The 20,713-nt window shown below is 52.3% G+C and overlaps 1 protein-coding gene across 2 annotated transcripts in view; it reads left to right on the forward strand.

The window, feature by feature from the left end:
* ITGA11 (integrin subunit alpha 11) overlaps positions 1-20,713 on the forward strand; it is a 48,845-nt gene that overhangs the window by 18,533 nt on the left and 9,599 nt on the right. The window contains exons 3-19 of one of the 2 annotated variants that reach the window (XM_042804329.1): positions 2,492-2,601; positions 5,074-5,165; positions 5,492-5,606; positions 7,161-7,288; positions 7,953-8,101; positions 8,801-8,945; positions 9,404-9,569; positions 10,646-10,716; positions 11,577-11,721; positions 13,448-13,596; positions 13,877-14,017; positions 14,985-15,191; positions 15,659-15,789; positions 16,483-16,649; positions 17,946-18,088; positions 19,195-19,305; positions 19,547-19,632. In XM_042804329.1, coding sequence (XP_042660263.1) covers positions 2,492-2,601; positions 5,074-5,165; positions 5,492-5,606; positions 7,161-7,288; positions 7,953-8,101; positions 8,801-8,945; positions 9,404-9,569; positions 10,646-10,716; positions 11,577-11,721; positions 13,448-13,596; positions 13,877-14,017; positions 14,985-15,191; positions 15,659-15,789; positions 16,483-16,649; positions 17,946-18,088; positions 19,195-19,305; positions 19,547-19,632 — 2,256 coding nt within the window. The remainder of the gene's footprint in view (positions 1-2,491; positions 2,602-5,073; positions 5,166-5,491; positions 5,607-7,160; positions 7,289-7,952; positions 8,102-8,800; positions 8,946-9,403; positions 9,570-10,645; positions 10,717-11,576; positions 11,722-13,447; positions 13,597-13,876; positions 14,018-14,984; positions 15,192-15,658; positions 15,790-16,482; positions 16,650-17,945; positions 18,089-19,194; positions 19,306-19,546; positions 19,633-20,713) is intronic. The other variant, XM_032994212.2, reaches the window with a different exon arrangement.

The raw sequence follows: 20,713 nt of genomic DNA on the forward strand, positions 1-20,713 counted from the left end.
TAAAGCTTCATTTATTAGCCAAGCCGTGACGCAAGGGCCAGCCGCATCGCTCTTTGCAGAGGGCTTTGCTTGTTTTTCAGGGAGGGGGATTACAACCCTCCAGGGAGCACGAGGGGGGAGATTTGGGGTGACCCAAGGATGCGTGAGGGTGGGGAGAGCTGGGACGGAGCAGGGGATGTCTCCCTGCTGCGGCAGGATGCTCCAATTGGATTTGGGTGGTTTGGGTGATTTGGGATGGGACTTATTTTTTTTCTTTATTTTTAAGAAAAAACCCCAACCTTTAGAGGACAAGCTTACAAACCGAAAAGTAAAGGAAGAGGTTGGTGAGCAACCTGTGAGCTGGTGATCAGAGCAGCATCTCTGACAGCCAACTGGGGGGAGCACTTACAGCATCCCTGCAAACAGCTGGAAAAGCCTTTTCCCCAGCTGCCAAGTTTCCATGAGAATTTGACAGCTTCACCTAATTAATCACTTAAATTTAACCGAAAAGGGAAAACAATGCCATTGTCTTCGGGAGACAAAAATTCTGGTTGCATGATCTTTGCAACCCCTTTGCATTCATGGCAGCGTCCTTAAATATTTGAGCTTTCTCTGAGCAGCCAGCGCTGACACAGGGCCGGGGAATCAGGGGAACGGGTGGTTTGCCCTCATCATGGTCTCACATTTGAAAAAAAATGCTTCTGCCTAATAACCAGTGGTGCTCAGGAATATTTGCTAATGGGTGGTGTGATAATATTAAGACCTGAATATTAATTAATGGTAAAATCCCAGATAGGATTTCCTACTGGGGAGGGGGACACATCAAGATGGAGCTGCTCTGAGAAGCTCATGTTAAATCCCATTTATGTTAAATTCTTCTTTGGGAATTCAAATTTTTAAATGAGAACATCATCTTCTGAGGTGTCTCAACGTTTATTTCTTTTCATCTTCAAGGTCTTTTTCCCTCCCCCTCCCACGTTCCTTTACTACATTTCACATCTTCCACCTTCTCTCCCTCTCTGACCATGAGCAAATGAGCACCGATAGCGCGGCAGAGGGACACGAGCAAACTCCTTGTAGAGGTCAGGGAGAAGGTTCCAGACTTCCCTCATCTTCTGGGTGCTACTGAGGATGGCTCCGGATGGTTATTATTTCCCCCTAATTAATCTCCTCGTTAGCAATGAAGCTGTAAGACAGGAAGTATTTCCATGAGAATCCTCAAAAGCTGCTTAAATTTTGGAGCTTTTAATTGGGTGAGCAATTCTGTTTTATAGTGATGGAATAAAAGAATGAGTGTTTAGTGTCTTTGTAGAAGCAGCATTTTTTAAAAAAAAAACAATGATCATTTCTGGTCTAACAGGGAACATCTGTGCTGGGGACAGTCACTTAGCCAGCTGCTGGGTAGGGCGGTGCAGAACAAAAGAAGTCCTGTTTATCTGGTGATCCGGTCTCGGATGGTTGCATCCACAGATAGGATTTTGAAAGCGAAAAAAGGAACGGAGCAGATTTATTTTAGGCTAACACATCGGGAGCAGAAAACACCAATAACTCGTGGCTCGGAGTATTTTTGAACTAGCCTGGAAGGAATGGTCAAATTCCTCAGGTCCTGCTCTCCTCCTCCTTTGGTTTGCTGTTTTGTACTGTTCTGGTCCAGTCCATGTGAAAAGTGAGAAAAATGTTTGCAGTGTCCCAGATCCATCCGGACTAGTAGCCTGCAGCCTTGGTGGATGTATATGTTTTTATCAGCTCCTCTTATTTTAAAGAACAGAGAGATGCCCCATGTCCCCACCCGCCGCTGAGCTGGGGATCCTAACATACCGCTCCCGGCTGCCCATAAATGAGCAACTCCAGGTTGGAGCAAAACTCCTGGAAATTCACTTTTTCAGTTTTTCAGTGGGGAAAATTCCTTGTGGATCCCGGCGTGAGTTGCCATCACTTCTCTGCCAGCTCTTTGCTATCCCGTTGGGTATCGCTAGGCGGGACCCCTTCCTACACATCCGTGTCCTGAAGACGATCCTGGCATGACGAGGTTCCTACCTGAAGCAGGGGTGAGAGGGGACACCTCCGTCCCCCCCTCCCCGGGACCTCGGATGGATGCTGAAGGTCTCGGTGCCGGCACCAGCCGTGAGCCCAGGTGGTGGTGGGGGGGGGGTGTCCCCCACTTCTCCCCATGCTGACGGATGGTTTTGCAGACCTTGCCCGCTGCCGGACATTTTTTCGCCCCCGTTGCATCTGCTGGGCATTATTTCCAAGCAGCAGTGAATCATCGTCCCCATCTTATTGCTGCCTGCTGTTGTGGGAAGGGGAAGGAGAAATTTCATGCTTGCATCAAGTCAGGGTGGGGGAACAACGGTGTCCTCCCAGCACGGGACCCTCTCCTGACACCTCCTGAACCACGAGCTGGGGATTTGGGCTGGGGGGTCCTTTCTCCTGGGGGGTTCCCCTCCGGCGGTGGCTGTGGGTTTGTTCCCACGCTCCCGTCTGGGCACTGACGGACCCCTCTTTCCCACAGGCTGGTGGTGGGAGCTCCCTACGAAACCAACGGCCAGCAGAAGACGGGAGATGTCTACAAATGCCCAGTGACCAGCGACACCCACAGCAACTGCACCAAACTCAACCTAGGTACCGCACACCCACGGGGCAACGAGGGGGACTGGGGAGTTTTAACACGGGGGGTTTTGTCATGGCTTGGGTCTGTAAAAACGCATCCTGTCGAGTTGGCCACATTGTCCTCAAAAGCATGAGGAATTATTTCAGGTGTTCACGTTCATCCTGGTGCTGAGCTCTGAGCAACATTGGGGTAAAATCAAGCAAATTGGAATAAAGTCAAAAAGTTATTTATTTACGATAGCTTAAACTGGTTTATTAAATGATCAGGATGAACTTCTCAATGGGTAACGGTGCCACTGACTGCACGTGGTGGTGTCTCATTCCCTCTCTGGAGGCTGCTCGGATGACGTGCCCGCTGCAGTGCGTTCCCTGGGTGCAAGCAGATTTTGCTCCCAGCACCCAGCCTGCCCCCGCAGCTTTGCTTTTTGGGGAATTATCACCCAACCCCACCACCCTCCAGCCCCGTGGCTGCTGACACAGGAGGAGGGACCCCAGGGGTGCTCTGGTCCCGCAGGCATCCCAATCCCATCTCCCTGGATGGAGAGAGAGAGCTCTATCTTGGGGTTTCTTGGGCTGGTCCAGCATCAACCATGCCGACAGCAGAATATCGCGATATCGGGACATGCCCTCCCCGGGTGGGGGCAGTGCGAGGCACGGGGGGGACAAGTTCTCTTTGCTGCCCAAAGTGGGACACCTGAGGGGCACGTCCCTGTCTCGGTGGGAAACGTAAGAGCCGGGGACTTTCTCATGGTCCTGAGGAGCATCGCCGGGGTTTGGGGGCAAGGTCTGGGATTTTTTTACCACTGGAGCATCTGTTCTCACTTTATTTTTCATCATTATGAATATGAACTATCCTGGGTTTCTACAGAGCTGATAAGATAGGATGAACTTTGGATCATCTGCAATATTTGATTGATTGGCTCCAAATATATTATTTTTTTAAACATTGCTTGCTTTTTTTTCCATTTTGTTGTTTTTTTCCTTTTATTTGCTCTGAGAACATTGAGATTCTTCAAGGAAATAAATCTCTTGTGTGTGTAAATTTGAATCTTGCTAAAAAGCAATCTTTTTCCCATTGGAAACGAGCTTCCAATGAAAAGATCAGTTCCATGAGCACATCCTTTTTTTTTTTTTTTTTTTTTTTTTTTTTTTTCACCCCCCCAAACTAACTTGCCTAGTTAGCACAGTCCGCTGAGGCCATTTGAGTAAAACCAGACGTGGAGCTGCCCTGGGGAGAGGCCGGGCTGACAGCAGCAGGGATGACCGTAGCGTTGAGAAGCACGAGCTGACGTGGGACCGGGGGTCCGTGCCCAGGGGCAGAGGGGGCAAGAGCTGGCGGGGAGCATCCCGCTCCCCACCGCCAAGCTGCCGGCACAAGGCGGAGCGTACCCGGGTACCAGAGCAGGGCAGTGGGGTGTCAGCACCCACGGTCAGGGTCCTGGAGGATTTATAATGTTGGGCTAAAGCCCTTTTTCCTCTGGCTTTGCTGCGGCGTGCGTGGGGACAACGGGGTGAAGCAAGCTCGGGGTGCAGGGGTGACACCTAGGGATGAAGCGAAGGGTTGGTAGAAACTGCTCAGCTTTGGGCTCCGGGTGGTGGATTTTGGTTTCTGAGCCTCCCCTCAATTTAAATCTCAGCAAGAAGGTCCCTGGAAGCCCCCCCTTCCCTCCCTGGAAGGGTTCAAGGCCGGGTTGGACGGGGCTGGAAGCACCCTGGGCTGGGGGAAGGGGGCCCTGCCCGGGGCAGGGGGGGGCACTGGGTGATCTTTAAGATCCCTTCCAACCCAAACTGAGTCTATGATTCTATGAAGAAACTTCCAAAGGCCACAGGCAATGAAACCAGCCCCCCAATTTTACCATGAATTGCCCAATTTCCTCCTTCTTAGGTTGCTTCTCAGGCAAAACAGCAAAGGGGGAGCCCTGGGTCGCAGGGAGCTGCATTGACCCCCCGAAGCGGAGCAATGGCTGGGCCAGGCAGCGTTTGAGTCACAGCTAAATGATATTGGTGTTAACAGAAAAAGAGGGCCGTCCTGGGGGCTGTTCCCAGTTTCCGGGCTGTGATATGGGAAAGAAAAAACAATGCACAAGGATAAATCAGCCACTAAACGCTCGCTGGCCCAGCAATAAAACATGAGGTGCTAGAGCCGCTCAGAGGGGTTTCTTCCTAAAGGTTGACTATGTCAGAGGCAGCATCTCTGACTCACAGCTTCACTCCTTCGAAGGCTTTTCTCTCTCTTGGTTGCGGCATCTAAAAAAAACCAAAAAACCAAAAAAACAAAAAAACAGAAAAACGAAAAAACACCAATTCTTGACAGCTGTTTCCAAAAAAAAAGCAAAAGCACAAAGTCTGAAGTATAAGCGGGCAGAGCCAGGTCTCCTCCAGCCTTCAGCCGGGTTCGCTCTTGCTCCGGAGATGCCGGGGAGCACCACGGGGCCGTGGGCTGGGTGCCCGGCCGCTGTCCCTAACCCCATCCTCTCTCCGAAGGACGAGTAACGCTCTCCAACGTCTCCGAGCGGAAGGACAACATGCGCCTCGGCCTCAGCCTGGCTACCAACCCCAAGGACAACAGCTTTCTGGTGAGGAACTGGGGGCTCCGGCACAGCCTGGCCTCCCTGCACTGGGGTTGGGGGGGGGGGGGGGGGTGTTGCTCCACGGGGTGCACGCGCAGCAGCGTGCAAAGGCATGCAAAACCAGATGCATGTACATCAGCACGTAAAGGGACGCAAATACTCCCCTCTGTGTACAGGCTGCGTGCACCGCGGGGCTCAGAAACCTCCCCGTGCATGGGGGGAAAAAAGACACCAAAGGAGAGGACAGCCTTGCAAAGCAGCAATTAAAAAGTGGTAATTTTAAACCCATCCCCGACGCTTGATTTTTTTCCACCCCCCCCCATCCCCCACAGGCCTGCAGCCCTCTCTGGTCCCACGAGTGCGGGAGCTCCTACTACACCACGGGCATGTGCTCCCGGGTCAACTCCAACTTCAGGTTCTCCAAGACAGTGGCTCCGGCTCTGCAAAGTACGAGAAACAACCCGCCCCGCGGCCCTAACCCTACTTTTGAAGTCAGAGGGAATTTCTATTCTCTAATCGCTTCAGTCCCATTGAGAAAACAAAGAGATGTCAGTGTTTAAGCGAAGGCAAGAGAGCAGAGGAAACGGTTGCAGGGAAGTGATTCAAAGGGGGTTACGTACACAGACATCTGGTAAACATTTTCCTTTTGACTGACACCCAGGGAAGACAAAAAATACCTTATTCTTCCAAAACCAGAAATAAAAGTATCCAGAATATTTTATCAGCACAGCTAGGAAGGCAAAATAGGGAAAGAATTCAGACCTTGGCCACACAAAACAAAGCACTCATTGACTGAAAGCTAAATATCTTGGCCCAAATTTGTAGATTTGGATACGTGATTTTATTCTGAGGTATTAAATAAGCTTCCTGGCTTTCCTGTAGGTGGTAAGAAATTGCAGAAGCCTGTCCTGCACCATCAGGAGTCCCAGAAGCTCCTTTCCCCAACGGGGCACGGGGTGCGATGCCCCAGCTCTGTCACCCATTTGGTGTCAATTAATTGTCACGGCGTAGAGCAGAGCACAGGAAAATGGGACTTTCAGGGGGAAGAGGCAGTAAAAACAGGGCCCACCATCAAATTCTCAGTGTCACTTCCCTCTTTCTGGCCAGAAGATGCTTTTAGCCCTCGCTGCAAAAGGTAATTGAGTTTTTTTCAGAGGGAAGGTGGTGAACGAGCAGAGCGTTGCCATTTAGTGAGTGGGATCTAGAGGGTCAGCTCCTCGTCCAGGTCCCCGGGGTGAGCAGGGGATCGAGACGGTGTCACAGAACTGAGGACCACAGTGACGGAGTGACCCGGGTGTGACTCCAGTCCATGGACACGCTAACCCATAAACACCCACAGCAGGTGAAAAGGGCCGCCGATAAATATCCGTCACTGGAAAATTCAACATCATCTGGTCTTCTGCAGCTTTTCTAAATAACGTTTTAAACCATAAGCAAGGTAGAGAGCTGACACTGAGCAATTTTCCCCGCTGAAAGCCAGTCAGCTGCCTAAATCCTTCGCGGCTCGTACTGCTGGGCTGAGCCCTGGGGTCCTCGCGGGGGTTTTTGGCTGCCTCGTCGCTGAGGATTTAATGGGAAGGGGAGGAAATACCCGTCTTGCGTTATATGGCGAGTACAGGCAGGGCTGAGGAGTGACTCAGGGGTAAAGCATTGCTCTGCAGGAGGAACAGAGGCCGGATCCTGCCTGCAGCAGGCCGCTCTTTGAAGTATGCAACTATATTAGACCGGATAAAGGTCCAAATCTGAATCAGAAAAGATACCGCCGAGTGTTTTTCTTAGAAAGTTATCCGGTCTTTTCTCGGCAGAGAGGATGCTTGTGGCTTCTCTCTACCTTATTGAAGCCCAAAGGTCTTTATGAATGATTGAAATAAGATTTTTTTTTTTTTTTTTTTTCAAACAAATCACTAGAGCAAGTACCCGACTGCGAGGAATGAAGCCATAAATCTCCCCTTTGCAAGAGCTGCCAAGGTCTTTCAATAACACACTGCGTATTTTTCACAGGATGCCAGACGTACATGGACATAATCATAGTTCTGGATGGATCAAACAGCATATATCCTTGGGTTGAAGTTCAGCACTTCCTGATAAACATCTTGAAAAAATTTTATATTGGCCCCGGCCAGATACAAGTAAGCCCCTGCAAAACTTGTGCGTCCCCCCGTGTCACACAGAGTCCCCTGGCCGTGCCCAGGAGCCCTTTTCAATGTCCCTTTTCTGCCAAGATGCTGTAATTTGGCACCACGCTTTTTCAGAATAAACTTTCAATGTATGGATTTTAGAGCTGAGCCCGTGGAAATAATGCTCACAGGAATGCCCCTAAATGAGCTACGGAGAGAGCAGCACCCACGTCCTGGCCAGGCATGGGGAGGATGAAATCATGTGGAAATACAGAAGAATTGCCCTGTGCTGAGGCATCTTGTTGCAGCTGTGAAGAACTCTCCAGCCTCTTCCTATTAGTAATCATGGGCTGACTGGGGCGGGGATTTATGCAGGGATATCCTCAACAATTTGCACAACAACCTGGAGTTGCTGTGGGTCCACACTGGGGCACAACATGTCTGCATCACCCCAAACCTTTATAGCAGGGCAGGGGTGAAAATAGAAATAAACCCAGCCCTTTTCAGTGGTCCCATAGAGGGAGAACTGGTGCAAATGGGGACAGAGCGATTGATTTTTTTTTTGTTAAGGGCAGCTGTTACTCTGTGTGGTTGACAAAGCGTGCTTGTTGTGTTGCAGGCCCTCGCTGCGCAGCGGGTGGTTGGCATCCTTTGTGAATATTCCTTTAATCCCTAGGTCGGAGTTGTTCAGTACGGAGAGGATGTCGTCCATGAGTTTCATTTAAATGACTACAGGTCTGTAAAAGATGTGGTAGCGGCTGCCAGTCACATAGAGCAAAGAGGAGGTACAGAAACCAGGACTGCCTATGGGATAGAGTTTGCTCGGTAAAAATCATTCACCTTCCTGTTCCTCTTCATAACAAGTTTCAAACCACCCCTTGTTTTTCTTCCCTCTCTCCCCCTCTGCTTTTCCTTGCTGCTTGGAGAGCGGGGGATACTTCCAGGCTAAAAATGCTTTTGCAAAACTGCTCGGTCTTTAAGTGATGCTTTACAAACGATGCTTTGCAAAACTGCTCCGTCCTTGGTTGCAGCTGGACCAGACTGAGGGTGCAGAGGCAGGCTCTGAAAATGTATCTTCTTCCTAAAGCACCCAGAGCTGAATTCTCAGCCCCTAAATGTGACCCCATGTCTGCCCCAGGCACCGTAGCCCTTCTGCAGATCCCCTTCAGGTACCCGGGAGCTCGGTACAGCCACAACCCACAGCCCCAGCTCCTCATTACCCGGGAGCAGCGGCGCCTTTTTATCCACAGCCCGACCGGTATTCCCGTTGCACATTTAGGGCATTTTGCTGAATTAAAGTCTCCTCTCCTGCAAGAAGCCAGCTCCATCGGTGGAAAATAAAACCCCCTTTTAAAGTCCTGAAATGTTTCCTGGGGGTCCTGCACCCGGTCGCAGCCCTCCCAAGGGCCAGCAGCCCACCAAACCCCGCTGGGCGCTGTAGGATGCGGGCGACGGGGCGCGCGTCTTGGCAGCCGCGGCGGTTTCGGCGAGGCTGAGCAGCCCAGGGCATCTCTTCAATTGCAGCTCGGAAGCGTTTCAGAAAGGTGGCCGGAAAGGGGCAAAGAGAGTAATGATTGTAATCACAGATGGAGAGTCGCACGACAGCCCAGACCTGGAGAAGGTGATCGAGGACAGCGAGAAGGACAACGTCACCAGATACGCGGTGGCGGTAAGTTGAGGGGAACAGCAGCACACACGACACCCTTTTGGGTGCAAAAGCCCTGCCAGAGCTCGGCGGTGCTCTGTGCACCCCGAAGCAATGGGGCTGGCAGTGCAGCCCACCTCCCACCTTCCCGGCGCCTTTGCAGGGATCCTTGTTGCTGGCCCTGCTTTTGCAGGAGGCGGCGGGGTGCTCGGATCTGGGATTTGGCTGCTGGGGCAGGCGCGGTAGCTGGGGACAGGCAGGACCCTCTGTTATACTGGGCACCCTTCATGAAATTTGGGTGCCCAGCCTGAGCTGCCTGGAGGAATTACAGCAGCTCCTTGCTCCTCGGTTTGTTCCCACGCTGGGGTGTCAGATGCCAAGGCTGTTGGGCTCCTTCCACGTGGAAACCCCTCAGGTGCTTTGGGACAGCTCTATCCACCCCTTGAAAACCCCCGAGTCTTACATTTCTATTTCAAACCTAGGTATTGGGTTATTATAACAGAAGAGGAATCAATCCCGAAGCCTTTTTGAACGAGATAAAATTTATAGCGAGCGACCCGGATGACAAGCATTTTTTTAATGTCACAGATGAAGCAGCACTCAAAGACATTGTGGATGCACTGGGGGAAAGGATATTTAGCTTGGAAGGTGAGTGATGCTCCTTCCTGACACGTCCCAGCCGGCCAGGCTGCAGCAGGTTGTGCCAGACATGCTGTCAGTCCTCAATTTGCTGCATTTGAACAGGCCACGCCGGGCTTTCCCTGATATCTGTTTGATACAGCACCCAAAACCACACTTTGAATATCTTCATGTATAAAGAAATGTCTTTATTTAGAGCGCTCTGCATCCCTCGAGCATCAGGAGCACAGATCCCCTCTCCTCCACAGGACACCCCTCGTTCTGGCCGCCGGTATTTGCAGAGCTGTAGTGCCTCTGGCATTTATAGCAAAGCTTTGAAATTTGGTGTGGGGGTAAATGGGTGTCAGCATCTTTCTCATCCATCAAACTCCATTCAAACCCATCTGGGTCATAAACAGGCAAAACCCGACTGCCAGGGACTCCCTGGGGTGGCAGACATTGCAGGGTTGTGGGAATAATGTGGGATTTTATGATTTATTGGCTGAAAGCAAATATCAGGAAATATTTTTGTTCTAAATGACAGCTCTTCTATCCGCCTTGTGACAAGCTTGTTGGTCGCCAAAACTAAATTTATCTACATTTCATAGGAAAAGAGCATCCTGGGACGAACAATTGAAACAGAAGATGGAGGGCTTTCACTGAAAATTGAATATCTCGGGGATTGGGGGAATTTTGGCCAAACAGGCTCACAAACTCCCCACCAGTTTGGCAGTTACCTTGGTCGAGCCAACCCAACACTTCTCTGCGGAAGGAAGCTTCACCCAGTCGCGGTTATGAAGCAAAATCCTCTAAAGCCACATTTTTGCGTGATCTCACAGCTAGGAAAGGAGAGAACCACACCACAGCAGAGCTCCCACTACCTGTTATCAGCACGAGTTTGTGTAATTGTGGTGATTTAGGGAGAAACGAGCTCGTTTCTGGCAACTGTGGTCCTTTGGGTTCCAGGGGATTAGAGGTGGACGCTCATCCCACCCCAACGCACCAAGACACTGCTCAGCCCCTCCAGGAAAGCAAAGCTCTCCATTAAATACAAATTCCCTTTTTCCCATTTATTTATTTATTTATTTATTTATTTATTTATTTAGGAACCAACAAGAATGAAATCTCCTTTGGACTGGAAATGTCCCAGACTGGATTTTCATCGCATGTTGTGGAAGTAAGAGAGAAAACGTGGGTTTTTTTTTTTTTTTGCTCCTGCCTGTGCAAGCAGGAACCCCGTGGTTTTTTGTTTTGTTTGTTTGGTTGTTTTTTTTATCATCACCAGCAGCTGCCGGTGGGGAGATGAGTATTTTGGGCAAGTTATTAATTGTGAAACTAAATCGCTAACATTAGCACGAGGAAGAAAATGCTGTTGCTGCTGGTTTATCCCCTGGGGAAGGGAGCTGCTGGGAGACCCGTGTCTTATTTCAGACCAGCCTGCAGCAGCTCCTCCTGGTGCCACGACCTCTCGGGAAAGACGTGCTGGGATGTGCCGTGGAGGAGGGTGCCTGTGGGTGCCGGGGTGCAGGGGACATCCAGCCCCCTTCCACCCACAGGCTCTGCGGGCTGGCAGATCCGAGCGAGAAGCCAGCAGGCATTTCTGCTCGGGGTTTTCCTGGGGAGGAAAAGCATGCTGGAAAGAGATGGATGGGGTGGAAATGTCATTCCAGCATGTTTAAAAATCTCCATCTTTCCAGGTGTGCTTTGGAGAATGGTTTGCTTGATTTTTTTTTTTTTTTTTTTTTCTTTTTTTCTTCCTTCCCCCTTTCTGAGATTCCCCACCTTTTCAGTAAAATGTGTGATTTCTGGGAGGGACCGTTTGCTGGTTTTCTCTTTTGTACTCTGAAGCCTTCAATAAGTATATAGGCAAAGAGTTGGGCTTTTAGGGACCCCCATATGTGTTCTCACACAAAACCAACCCATCGAGTCCCTTCATCCATCTCAGAGTGAATCGGCTTTACCCATGTGGGTAGTGAGGGGGGAGAATTGTCTCCATTTGGCAAGAAATACCCTCAAACTACTCCTGCTCTCCCACAGGACGGGATCTTGCTGGGGGCAGTGGGTGCCTACGACTGGAACGGAGCCGTCCTGAAGGAAACCAGCAGCGGGAAGGTCATTCCTCTGCGGGAATCTTATCTCCAAGAGTTCCCAGAGGAGCTGAAAAATCACGGAGCGTATTTAGGTGAGAAAGCTGAATGAGGCTCTGCTGCCAGGGCTGGATTCATGATTTTACGCTTAATAATAGGAAGCAGAACATATTTCTTAAATGACTAATAGCAGCCAGTGCTCCCAGCAGAGGCGGTGCCGTGCCCGGCTGCTCGTGAGCTCCCGTCGGTGCGAGACCTGTGTTGCCCGTTTGCTCAGGGATGCGGCGTACGTGAGCATCCCTCACCTGGGAAGAGTCCAGTGTCAATCCACGGTGTGCGGCGCAAAAGTGATTTAAATGCAGAAATATTTCAGGCACCAGCCAGCCCGAGTCATCTACAGCGCTTACTGGAATGGTTTAAATAGCAGTGATGAAATTTCATGCCTAGGGAGGAAATACCTGCTGGGTTAATCCGTTCCATGTGCGGCTGTCGAAGCTCCGGAGTAAAAATATCAGCCTGGTTTGCAAAGTGAAGCCTCTCTCTGGAGATGTGGGTGCCAGGCTGAGCTGCCCCGTGGCGGGGAGCGGGGTGGGATGCTGCGGGGTCGCCCGCCGGCGTGTTGGGGCTCTTCCCTTGGTTGGGGACATGAACAGCCCCTGGACACGTGGGTCATCTCTTGGGGTGACAGCAGAGGGTCTCCGGGCTCAGCTGTGAGCGGCTGGAGCAGGGACGGCTGAGGTTGTGCAAGGGGTGCCCAGGGCAGTATGTGGGAGCTCGGCTGGGCTCTGGCTTTCCCATTGCCTGGAGTAAGAAATTCAGAAATATTAAGGAAACGCTGGTGCATCCTGCGGTGGAGCAGCCCACCTCACCCAGCGCCAGCACCTGGGGGTCTCAAGGCTGATGTTTGGTTTAGGAATATCCCCCCCAGGAGGGGAATATTTAGGAAAACAGAGATCCCAGGTAGGGCCAATGCCCAGGGAAAGGGGTCCATAAACCCTGATAATCCCTGGAAATACTCAAAATTCAACTGGATGAGACCCCAAGTGATCCAATCCAGCTTTATAGTTGTCCATGCTTTGGATTTCTAATAATTTAAGTAGCATTTAAAACTGATTGTGAACATGCAGAAACCTGGAGCTGGGTTTGAAAAATAGGATTTTTGCAGCCCCAGCATTATATTCCTACATAAACCCATCTGCAACCACAGGCAAGCACTGCACCGATGTGTGGTGTCAGTGATCCCAGCACAGAAAATAACCCATCTGGGTAGGAAAAAGGGATTTCTCAGGGCCGTTGGCTTACGCAGGGTTATTTCCATAGGGACTCGCGAGTCTTGATGGATTCACGGCTTTTCTCGGGCTGGGGATTTTCACACTGAGCATCAGCAAAGCCCTTCGCGCTTGGTTTCGGGCACGGTGTTGCCGAGGTCTCGAAGGAGCAGCGGCGTGCACACACCTTGCTAGCCTTCGTTTAATTTGATGTGAGCCGTGAAGCAAAACACTCATCAAGCTGGGAATTGCACTCACCTTCGACGAAAGAAGGGTTTTGCGTGGGGTTTGTGCCAAAACTCTTGGCACAGCTGTGCTGCTCGGGGTGTAAGGCAGGACTAGAGCAGGCAGCTCAAAGCCCAGGGTCAGGGCGCTGGGGTTTATTTGAATTAGTTTATCTTTGAAGAAATCTGGGTTTCTCGCTTCCCGATCTGGGAGGTGGCCAGAGCTGTGTCAGCAGCTGGGGGCTAATGGAAAGCAGATCATTTGGGAGCAGGCAGGGAGCTGCTCGGCTGTGCTCACCCCCCCTGCCCTGACCCCCCCCCTTTTCCAGGCTACACCGTCTCCTCCGTCATTTCCACCAAGCACGAGCGGATTTACGTCGCGGGAGCACCCAGGTTCAACCATACGGGGAAAGTCATCATTTTCAGCATGCACAACAACCGAAACCTCACCATCCACCAGGCGCTGAAGGGCGAGCAGGTAACGCCAAGGATGCCGTGCTGTTTTTTGCCATGTGGCGTGCGTGCTCCTCCGTCGGTCCGTCCCCCTTCATTTGGCAGATTGCTCTGTTTAAACGGCTCGGCGGCGGAGCACGTCCATGGGCAGCTGGGGATGCCCTGGCTGTCGCTGCATCCGCAGCTCCAAACTGCGTGGCTGCAGCCAGGACAGGGCTTGAAATGTCCCCGCCGGGGAGGGTGGCAGTGTCCCTGCACGCCGGGAGCATTGCTCCCATCCATCCCCCCTCCTCTGTCTCCCCCAGATCGGCTCCTACTACGGCAGCGAGATCAACTCCCTCGACGTCAACGGCGACGGCGTCACCGACGTGTTGCTGGTGGGAGCCCCCATGTACTTCAGCGAGGGCAGGGAGAGGGGGAAGGTCTATGTCTACGCCCTGCGGGAGGTACGTGGCAGGGGCCAGGGAATTTGGGTGCTAGCACGGGATCTGTGTCCCCGCGTCACCTCCCCGGGGTGGCTCTGAGCTTGAGTTCACCCACCAGCTTCCAGCAAACGAGGTCCAAAGGCAACAGAGCTTGGCAGCGCCTTGCTGCTGAGGCTGCTGCGAGACTGGAGGAGGATTTCTCTGATTTTCTTGTTTATAAACAATCTCGGGGGGGTTGCTCGCTGCCAGCGAAGGGAGTCCAGCCTGCACTGGAGCAGAGCCACCTCCTCTTGAGGCTTCGCTGCTCCCGGCCAGGCGAGCTTTTCAGCCCCGAGGAGGCGATGCCCGGGGTGTAAGGTGGGGTCTTTGCAACATGGGTGTCCCTCCAGAGAAACAGTTCCCCTCCGCTTTGCCTCCCCCAAAACCATTCCCTCTAAGGGCACCCTCCTGCCTGGAGGCTGGGTCAGGCATGGGGGTTGTGGGGGGCAGCAAATGTCGGTCACCCCATCGTTGTTTCAGGGCACAGATGGGACATGTGCCACCACTGTCCCCTTCCCCGGTGCCCAGCAGCGCTCTGGGGCAGGACCAGCTTTCCTGCCACCTCAAATCTGGCTCGAAATGCAGTTTCTGAGCCAAATCCATCAGGCTCTGGGGGCATGTGGGGCAGCGAGTGGGTCATGCTTTATAGCCAAAGCTGCAGAGCCTGCCCAAAGCAGCGGGAGTCCCCAGATCTAAAGCACAAGTTTTTATGAAATTATTTACGTAGGGTGCTATAGAAGGAAGGTAAAGCAGGCATGGGGCTGGTGCCGGGCTCATCCCTTCCCAAGGAACCCCCCAGGAGGGCTCCCACCCCCTTCCTTCGAGAAACTGCTCACGCATGAGCGTGCATTGTTTGCTTGCCTTTGGGGGGATTTCTCCTCTTGCCAGGCCTGCTGCTGATGGGTTTGGGGCGATATTTTTTTTTGCCTTTTCTCTTTGGCTGGCCCAGCAGAACCGCTTCGTTTCCAGCGGTGCCCTCGTCGATCTGCAGAGCTACCAGAACTCCCGCTTCGGCTCCTGCATCGCCGCTGTGCCCGACCTCAACCAGGACTCCTACAACGACCTTGTCGTTGGGGCACCTCTGGAGGACGAGCACCAAGGAGCGATATACATCTTCCTCGGCTTTGAAGAGACCATCCTGAAGAAGTACAAGCAGGTACAGCTCCTGGGTGCTTCAGTTGTCCTTGTCCTTCATCAGAATAAATGTCCTTTGTGCCCATTTTAAGGACTGATAGAGCACAATAAATCCACAGGCGGTTTTGCATTGTTAATTATTATTGCTGGATATTTTCTCTTGTGAGGGGTCAGAGATAAAGCAAATGTAGAGTATATGGAAAACGTGCTTGAAATTAGGGGCAATGCTTAGCACTCAATGCGATGGATTACTATAGATAAAATATTTCTCATGTTGGTGAGGAACACTGAAAATGCAGAGTAAATTCAGCAGAAATCTCTGGATGGTGTCTCCAAAGAGAAACTGTTCTCATCCCCTGGACGTTTGGTGCAATTGCTTGGAAAGGGGCATCTTCAGTAGCTTGGTGGAGGTCAGCGTGGCAAACCCTCCTGCACAGGCAGGGATGCTCCTGCTGGAACCCAGCCTGGATTCTCCCTTTTGTTTTTCAGCGGATAGCGGCTGCAGACCTTGCGCCGGGCTTGATGTATTTTGGATGCAGCATCCACGGACAACTGGACCTGAACGAGGACGGGCTCGTAGACTTGGCTGTCGGCTCTCTGGGCAACGCCGTGCTGCTGTGGTTAGCTGTATCTCATTTGGCACTCTCCTCTGCCCGAAGCTCATTGCAAAATGCTGACATTTTTTCAGGGGAAAACTGATCTCCCAAAAATCTGACGCATCTTTCCACAAAAACGATCCCCCCTGTCTGGTGGGCCTGTGGGATTTCAATGCCCTTGGGCCCTAGAAGGATGTCAGAGTTGGTTTTGCATTGAATTTCATTAGTTTCCCAGGAGTTTCAAACCAGTTGATTGATTTGTAGTGATTTTCCCAGGCTCCCTCTGTTCTTATTTAATAAGAACAATTTCATCTTTTCAAATATTGATTAATGTTTGAAAAGTCCTTTGGAGCTGTTAGGACGGAGGGTAGCTGTGCCCAGCAGAGATGAGCCACCCTGGGGTCCGCCTTGGAAAGTGCGATGTGCACACAAGGGGTCAAATCCTGCTCTGGGTGCTGAGTTACTTCACTAGCATAAGCAGGAGGCAAATTTGTGCAATAAATTTTATTCTTCAAATGCTACACAGATGAGCTGACAGTAGAGCAGCATGCTGTGGTGGCTTTTGGTCTTCCTCAGCACCTTCTTGATGTTGAGAAAACGGACGAAGAGGTGTGCAAAGGGTGAATGTGGAGTTGTGGGAGACTTTTGGAGGGTGCTGCGGAGGTGTGCGGCCACCCCATGCCACAGCACGTCTTGAGACCCTTGCTCGCCCCGCAGGTCCCGCAGCGTGGTCCAGATCAACGCCAGCATCCGCTTCGAGCCCTCCAAAATCAACATCTTCACCAAGGACTGCAAGCGGAACGGGAAGGATGCCACCTGCATGTCGGCCTTCATCTGCTTCACCGCCGTCTTCCTCTCGGCTCACTTCCAGACGGCCAGCGTGGGTAAGTGAAAAAAAAAAAAAACCCAATTCACGAGTTGTTTAGGTCTCCAGCCCCACAGGAGCACCCGGCTTCTGCCAAGGGAAACCATCCAGGAGTTTGGCATGTCTGGAGGCGTGCGCAATGCCGCCCGCCACGTCCCTTTTCACCCATAAATTTGTCCCTATCCCGGCTGATGCGCTACCATTAAGCGCCACCAAGAAACACCCCGAAGATACAACCTTGCTTGTGTTTAACCTCTTCTCTCACCTACACCCCGTGGCCAAGCTCTCCCGCAGCTCCTCTTGCCGCAGTACGTGTGACGGGGCTGTCACCACGACGGGAGAGGACGTGCCCGGACCGTGTCCTGCAGAACTCATCCATCCTCCCCGCTGCAGCGGCAGGACACATCTGCCGACCATATGTGCATGTTTCCCTAATATCCCGGGGAAGCTCTGTGAAGTTACTGGCCAGCTCTGCTATTAAACCCTCGCCCATTGCTGTGACCCCGAGTCTTCCCGGCAGATGCCCGTGACTCAGCTGGAGCCGGGGGAAGCGGTGGTGGCTCAGCCCCCTGCAACCCGGCAGCAAACACTGTCACAGGAAAATCAGGTCTTGAGCAAAGCCAAAGGGAAAATCTCCCATCCCTTAGAGCAAGAATCCTGATTTGTACTTCCAAACTCAGTGTTTTCCTCCTTCCTGCTACGACTGTGGAGCTTGCGGGACAAAAAGCTGGGTGGGGTTTTCTTTCTTTATTTAGTTTTACACTTATTTCTACCCAGAAGAGCCAGCCCATGGACGATGTGTGCGGTGGGGGGGCTGATGGTTGCTCTTTGCTTCTGCACATTTTGCATCGCACTGGTGCAGTGGGTGCAAATCCCCCCCTGCTTGGCGCTGGCTTGGGGACCTTCGGCTTCTTTTTGACAGCCCTGCTTGAAGCAAACGATCTCCAGTAAAGCACCTAGGAGAGGAGAGTGCTCCAGGGTACAGTACCTCCAGAACTGGTACAGGCCAGCACGAGAATATATGAGGCGAATAATTATATATCCTGCACAGATTTTACAATGTCTTGTAATAATGAATTTTTGGAGTTCCTCATTTGACCTGGAGAGCAGAAGCTTTGCCCAAAAGAAATGTCTGTTAGAAACAGGCAGCGCTAACTATAACTTGATTTTCCCTATTTTTCACCTTAGCGTGCTCCCTGGCATGCCCCTTCCAGTGGGAAAATAGGGCCCAAAAGCCCATTTTTGACCTGGTGTTGCTATATAGGGAGTGTAACCCCGGGAGGGGGAAGCCCTGACGGTGCTGCTCTCCCTCCAGCGCTGCGGTATGATGCCACCATCGACGAGCGCAGGTACACGCCGCGGGCTCACCTGGACGAGAGCGGAGAGAGGCACACGCAGAAGGGGCTGGTGCTGCTCGCCGGGCAGGAGCACTGCGACCGGCTCCAGTTCCACGTCTTGGTGAGTGGGAAGGAGGAGAAGGTTGGGGTCTTCCTCCTCTGCCACCCGCCCTGGGAGGGGAGCCAGCAGCCCCCCGAGCAAAGATGCTCTCCACCTTGCACAAAACAGCGACGAGCCGGGGACGGGGTTGGAGGAGCCTCGATGGGCTTCATGGGGCTGGAAATGAGCTTCGTCCCCGTGCCTGGACTTCTCCGTGCTGGGTTTGATGTGGTCAGGGATGGAGCTGCTGGGTCCCTGAGCACTGACTTCATTGCAGCCCCAACTTGCCCTCTGCTCCTTTCCACGAGCCATGCCCCAGGGGAGGCCCCAGTCAGGCCGGTCCTCCTGCTCCAAAATCAGTGAAAACTCATTTTTTTTTTTCCATTGGGAACCAAATTCTTCCATGCCAGTCCCTAGTGCTCTCACCCTCTGCAACCCCTCTAACCATCAGGGTCCCCCTCCCTGGGTGCAGGAGCTGGTGAGAACCCTCTGCATCGCTCGCAGGGAACAGCTGATGCACAAACCTGGCCAAAATCAAACATTCCCAGTGAATGATGAGAATATTGCAGAGGCCAGGGAGAGCCGAGCTGCCAGACTGGCCCGGCCCCAAGCCCCGGCCTGAACCGCCGTGAACTTCTGGGAAAATAGAGTCTGGAGCTCAAGATGGAGCTTGTGATTTTGCCCAAGAACTATCACGCTTCAGAGCATCTAAGTGCGCCCCATGCAGCTGGGGCAATGCAGGGAAGGCTCAGCTTTGTCACCAGCCATAGGATCCCTGGGTGAGGGCTGCAGGAGAGGTCTGTCACCCCTGGGGACATCCCCCCTGCCCCGACCCTGGAGCATCCACTTTTCCGAGCCAGCATCTCCAGGGTGAAACATTTCCAGCATCACCAGACACGTATTTCTAGATGGCTGTTGAGCAGCAACGCTGAGCTCGGGTTGTCCCTGTCCCTGGGAAAGGGTTAGCTGGAGAGATAGGATGAGTGCACACCAAGTACGCTAGATTGCAAGGATTTTCCTTCATAAAATAACTGCGCGTGCCTAGAGCTCTGCCTTACCTTGCTCTCTGATGCTGCCTCTCCACAAGCAGGAGCCCTGTCCTCAACGATGCTTTCTGTTTGCCTCAGGACACAGCTGACTATGTGAAGCCGGTGGCGTTCTCCGTCGACTACGAGCTGGAGCACCCCGAGAACGGCCCCATGCTGGATGACGGCTGGCCCACCTCGCTCAAGGTCTCGGTAAGTAGCAGCACCGTCCTCCCAGGGTGTTTTTTATCAGGCTCTTGCTCCACAGATTTATCTCTGGATGTACCATTTGCTCCTTTATCCCAGGGACGTAATCCCCGATCCCTCCCGTGGTAGCGATGCGTGGGGGGGGGGGGGTTGCTGCGTCCTGGGATCGCCGCCCGTGTCCCTTCTCCTCGGAGTACAACCCCCGGGCACAAAATCATCACCAAACTGCTCTTGTTGTCCCCCTCAGGTCCCTTTCTGGAACGGGTGCAATGAGGATGAGCACTGCGTCCCTGATCTGGTCCTGGATGCCCGAAGCGATGTGCCCAGTGCCATGTGAGTAGGTTGCTCAGAACATCCTCCCAACCAGTATCACAAACTGGGGGGGTGTGGGGGGGTGGTGGAGGGCTCTGAAACCCAGCCCCAACTCCTTCTCCGTAGATTCTGGCATCGCTACTGGCCCTTCATCCACCACCACCACGAGGTGCTCCTCAGCACCTCCGCTCGCAGCGGGGCTCTGAGCCTCTGCCTGCTCCCTGCCTGGAATAAATCAGTGTTTTGTCAGGGAATCCACAAAACAACTAATATTTGATACCAAGGTGATGAGCCCCGGGGAGACAAATCAGTCAATAACAAGGGGGAATAAATGCAAGGCTGGCATTAACCACTTGGCAATTACAGGCTTGACTCATGCAGCAGAAATAATTATAGGCTACGTTTCATGGCTTTAAGAGCTTTTAAAGGTTATCTAGGAGCACAGGAGCCTGAATCTCCATCTCCTGTCGATGGGAGTGGGCTCTGCACCAAGCTCATGGCCAGCACTGCTACCTGGGGACTACTTGCATCCCGTAATTCAGCATTTATTGCTCTGTGTCTCCTGTAAAGCTCCTGGTCCTGAGACTGTGACCCAGGGCTCAACCAGGAGGGGGGTCCGGGGCCCCCAGCAACCCTGGCTGGGCTGTGGGAGGTTAAAGTGAGCTGTAGGTAGGGATTATATATGGATCATAGCGGCTGGAGTCCTGCAAATAACCATGGGCAGATCCTGTGGTCTACCAGGGTGCCAGACCTCTAATCTGGTCCCTCCTGAAGCCTGTGGAGCTTTCCCAACAGCATCAGTGGGGACTGGATGGTGCCCTAGGAAAGCAGCCGATATGGAGGTGATTTCTGCCAAGAACACCACTTTTGAGGTGATTTGTTGGAATTGAGCTATTCCTTTGAACTGGCCAGCCATTAGAAGCTGAAGGTGGCTCTGAAGGTGGCACCATCCTATATTTTCTTTTCCTTTTTTATTTTTCATAAAGAAAATAAATTCCAAAATGCCTGTCAAGCTTGCAAAAGCAAATGCCGCTGCCGCTACAGTCTGGGTTGGTAAACTTGCTGGGAGAGAGATCTCAGCCAGGCTGGAACTAAACGCCAG

Source organism: Tyto alba, unplaced genomic scaffold (assembly GCF_018691265.1).
Source record: "Tyto alba isolate M040663 unplaced genomic scaffold, T.alba_DEE_v4.0 Super-Scaffold_41, whole genome shotgun sequence".
Taxonomy (NCBI): Eukaryota; Metazoa; Chordata; class Aves; order Strigiformes; family Tytonidae; genus Tyto; species Tyto alba.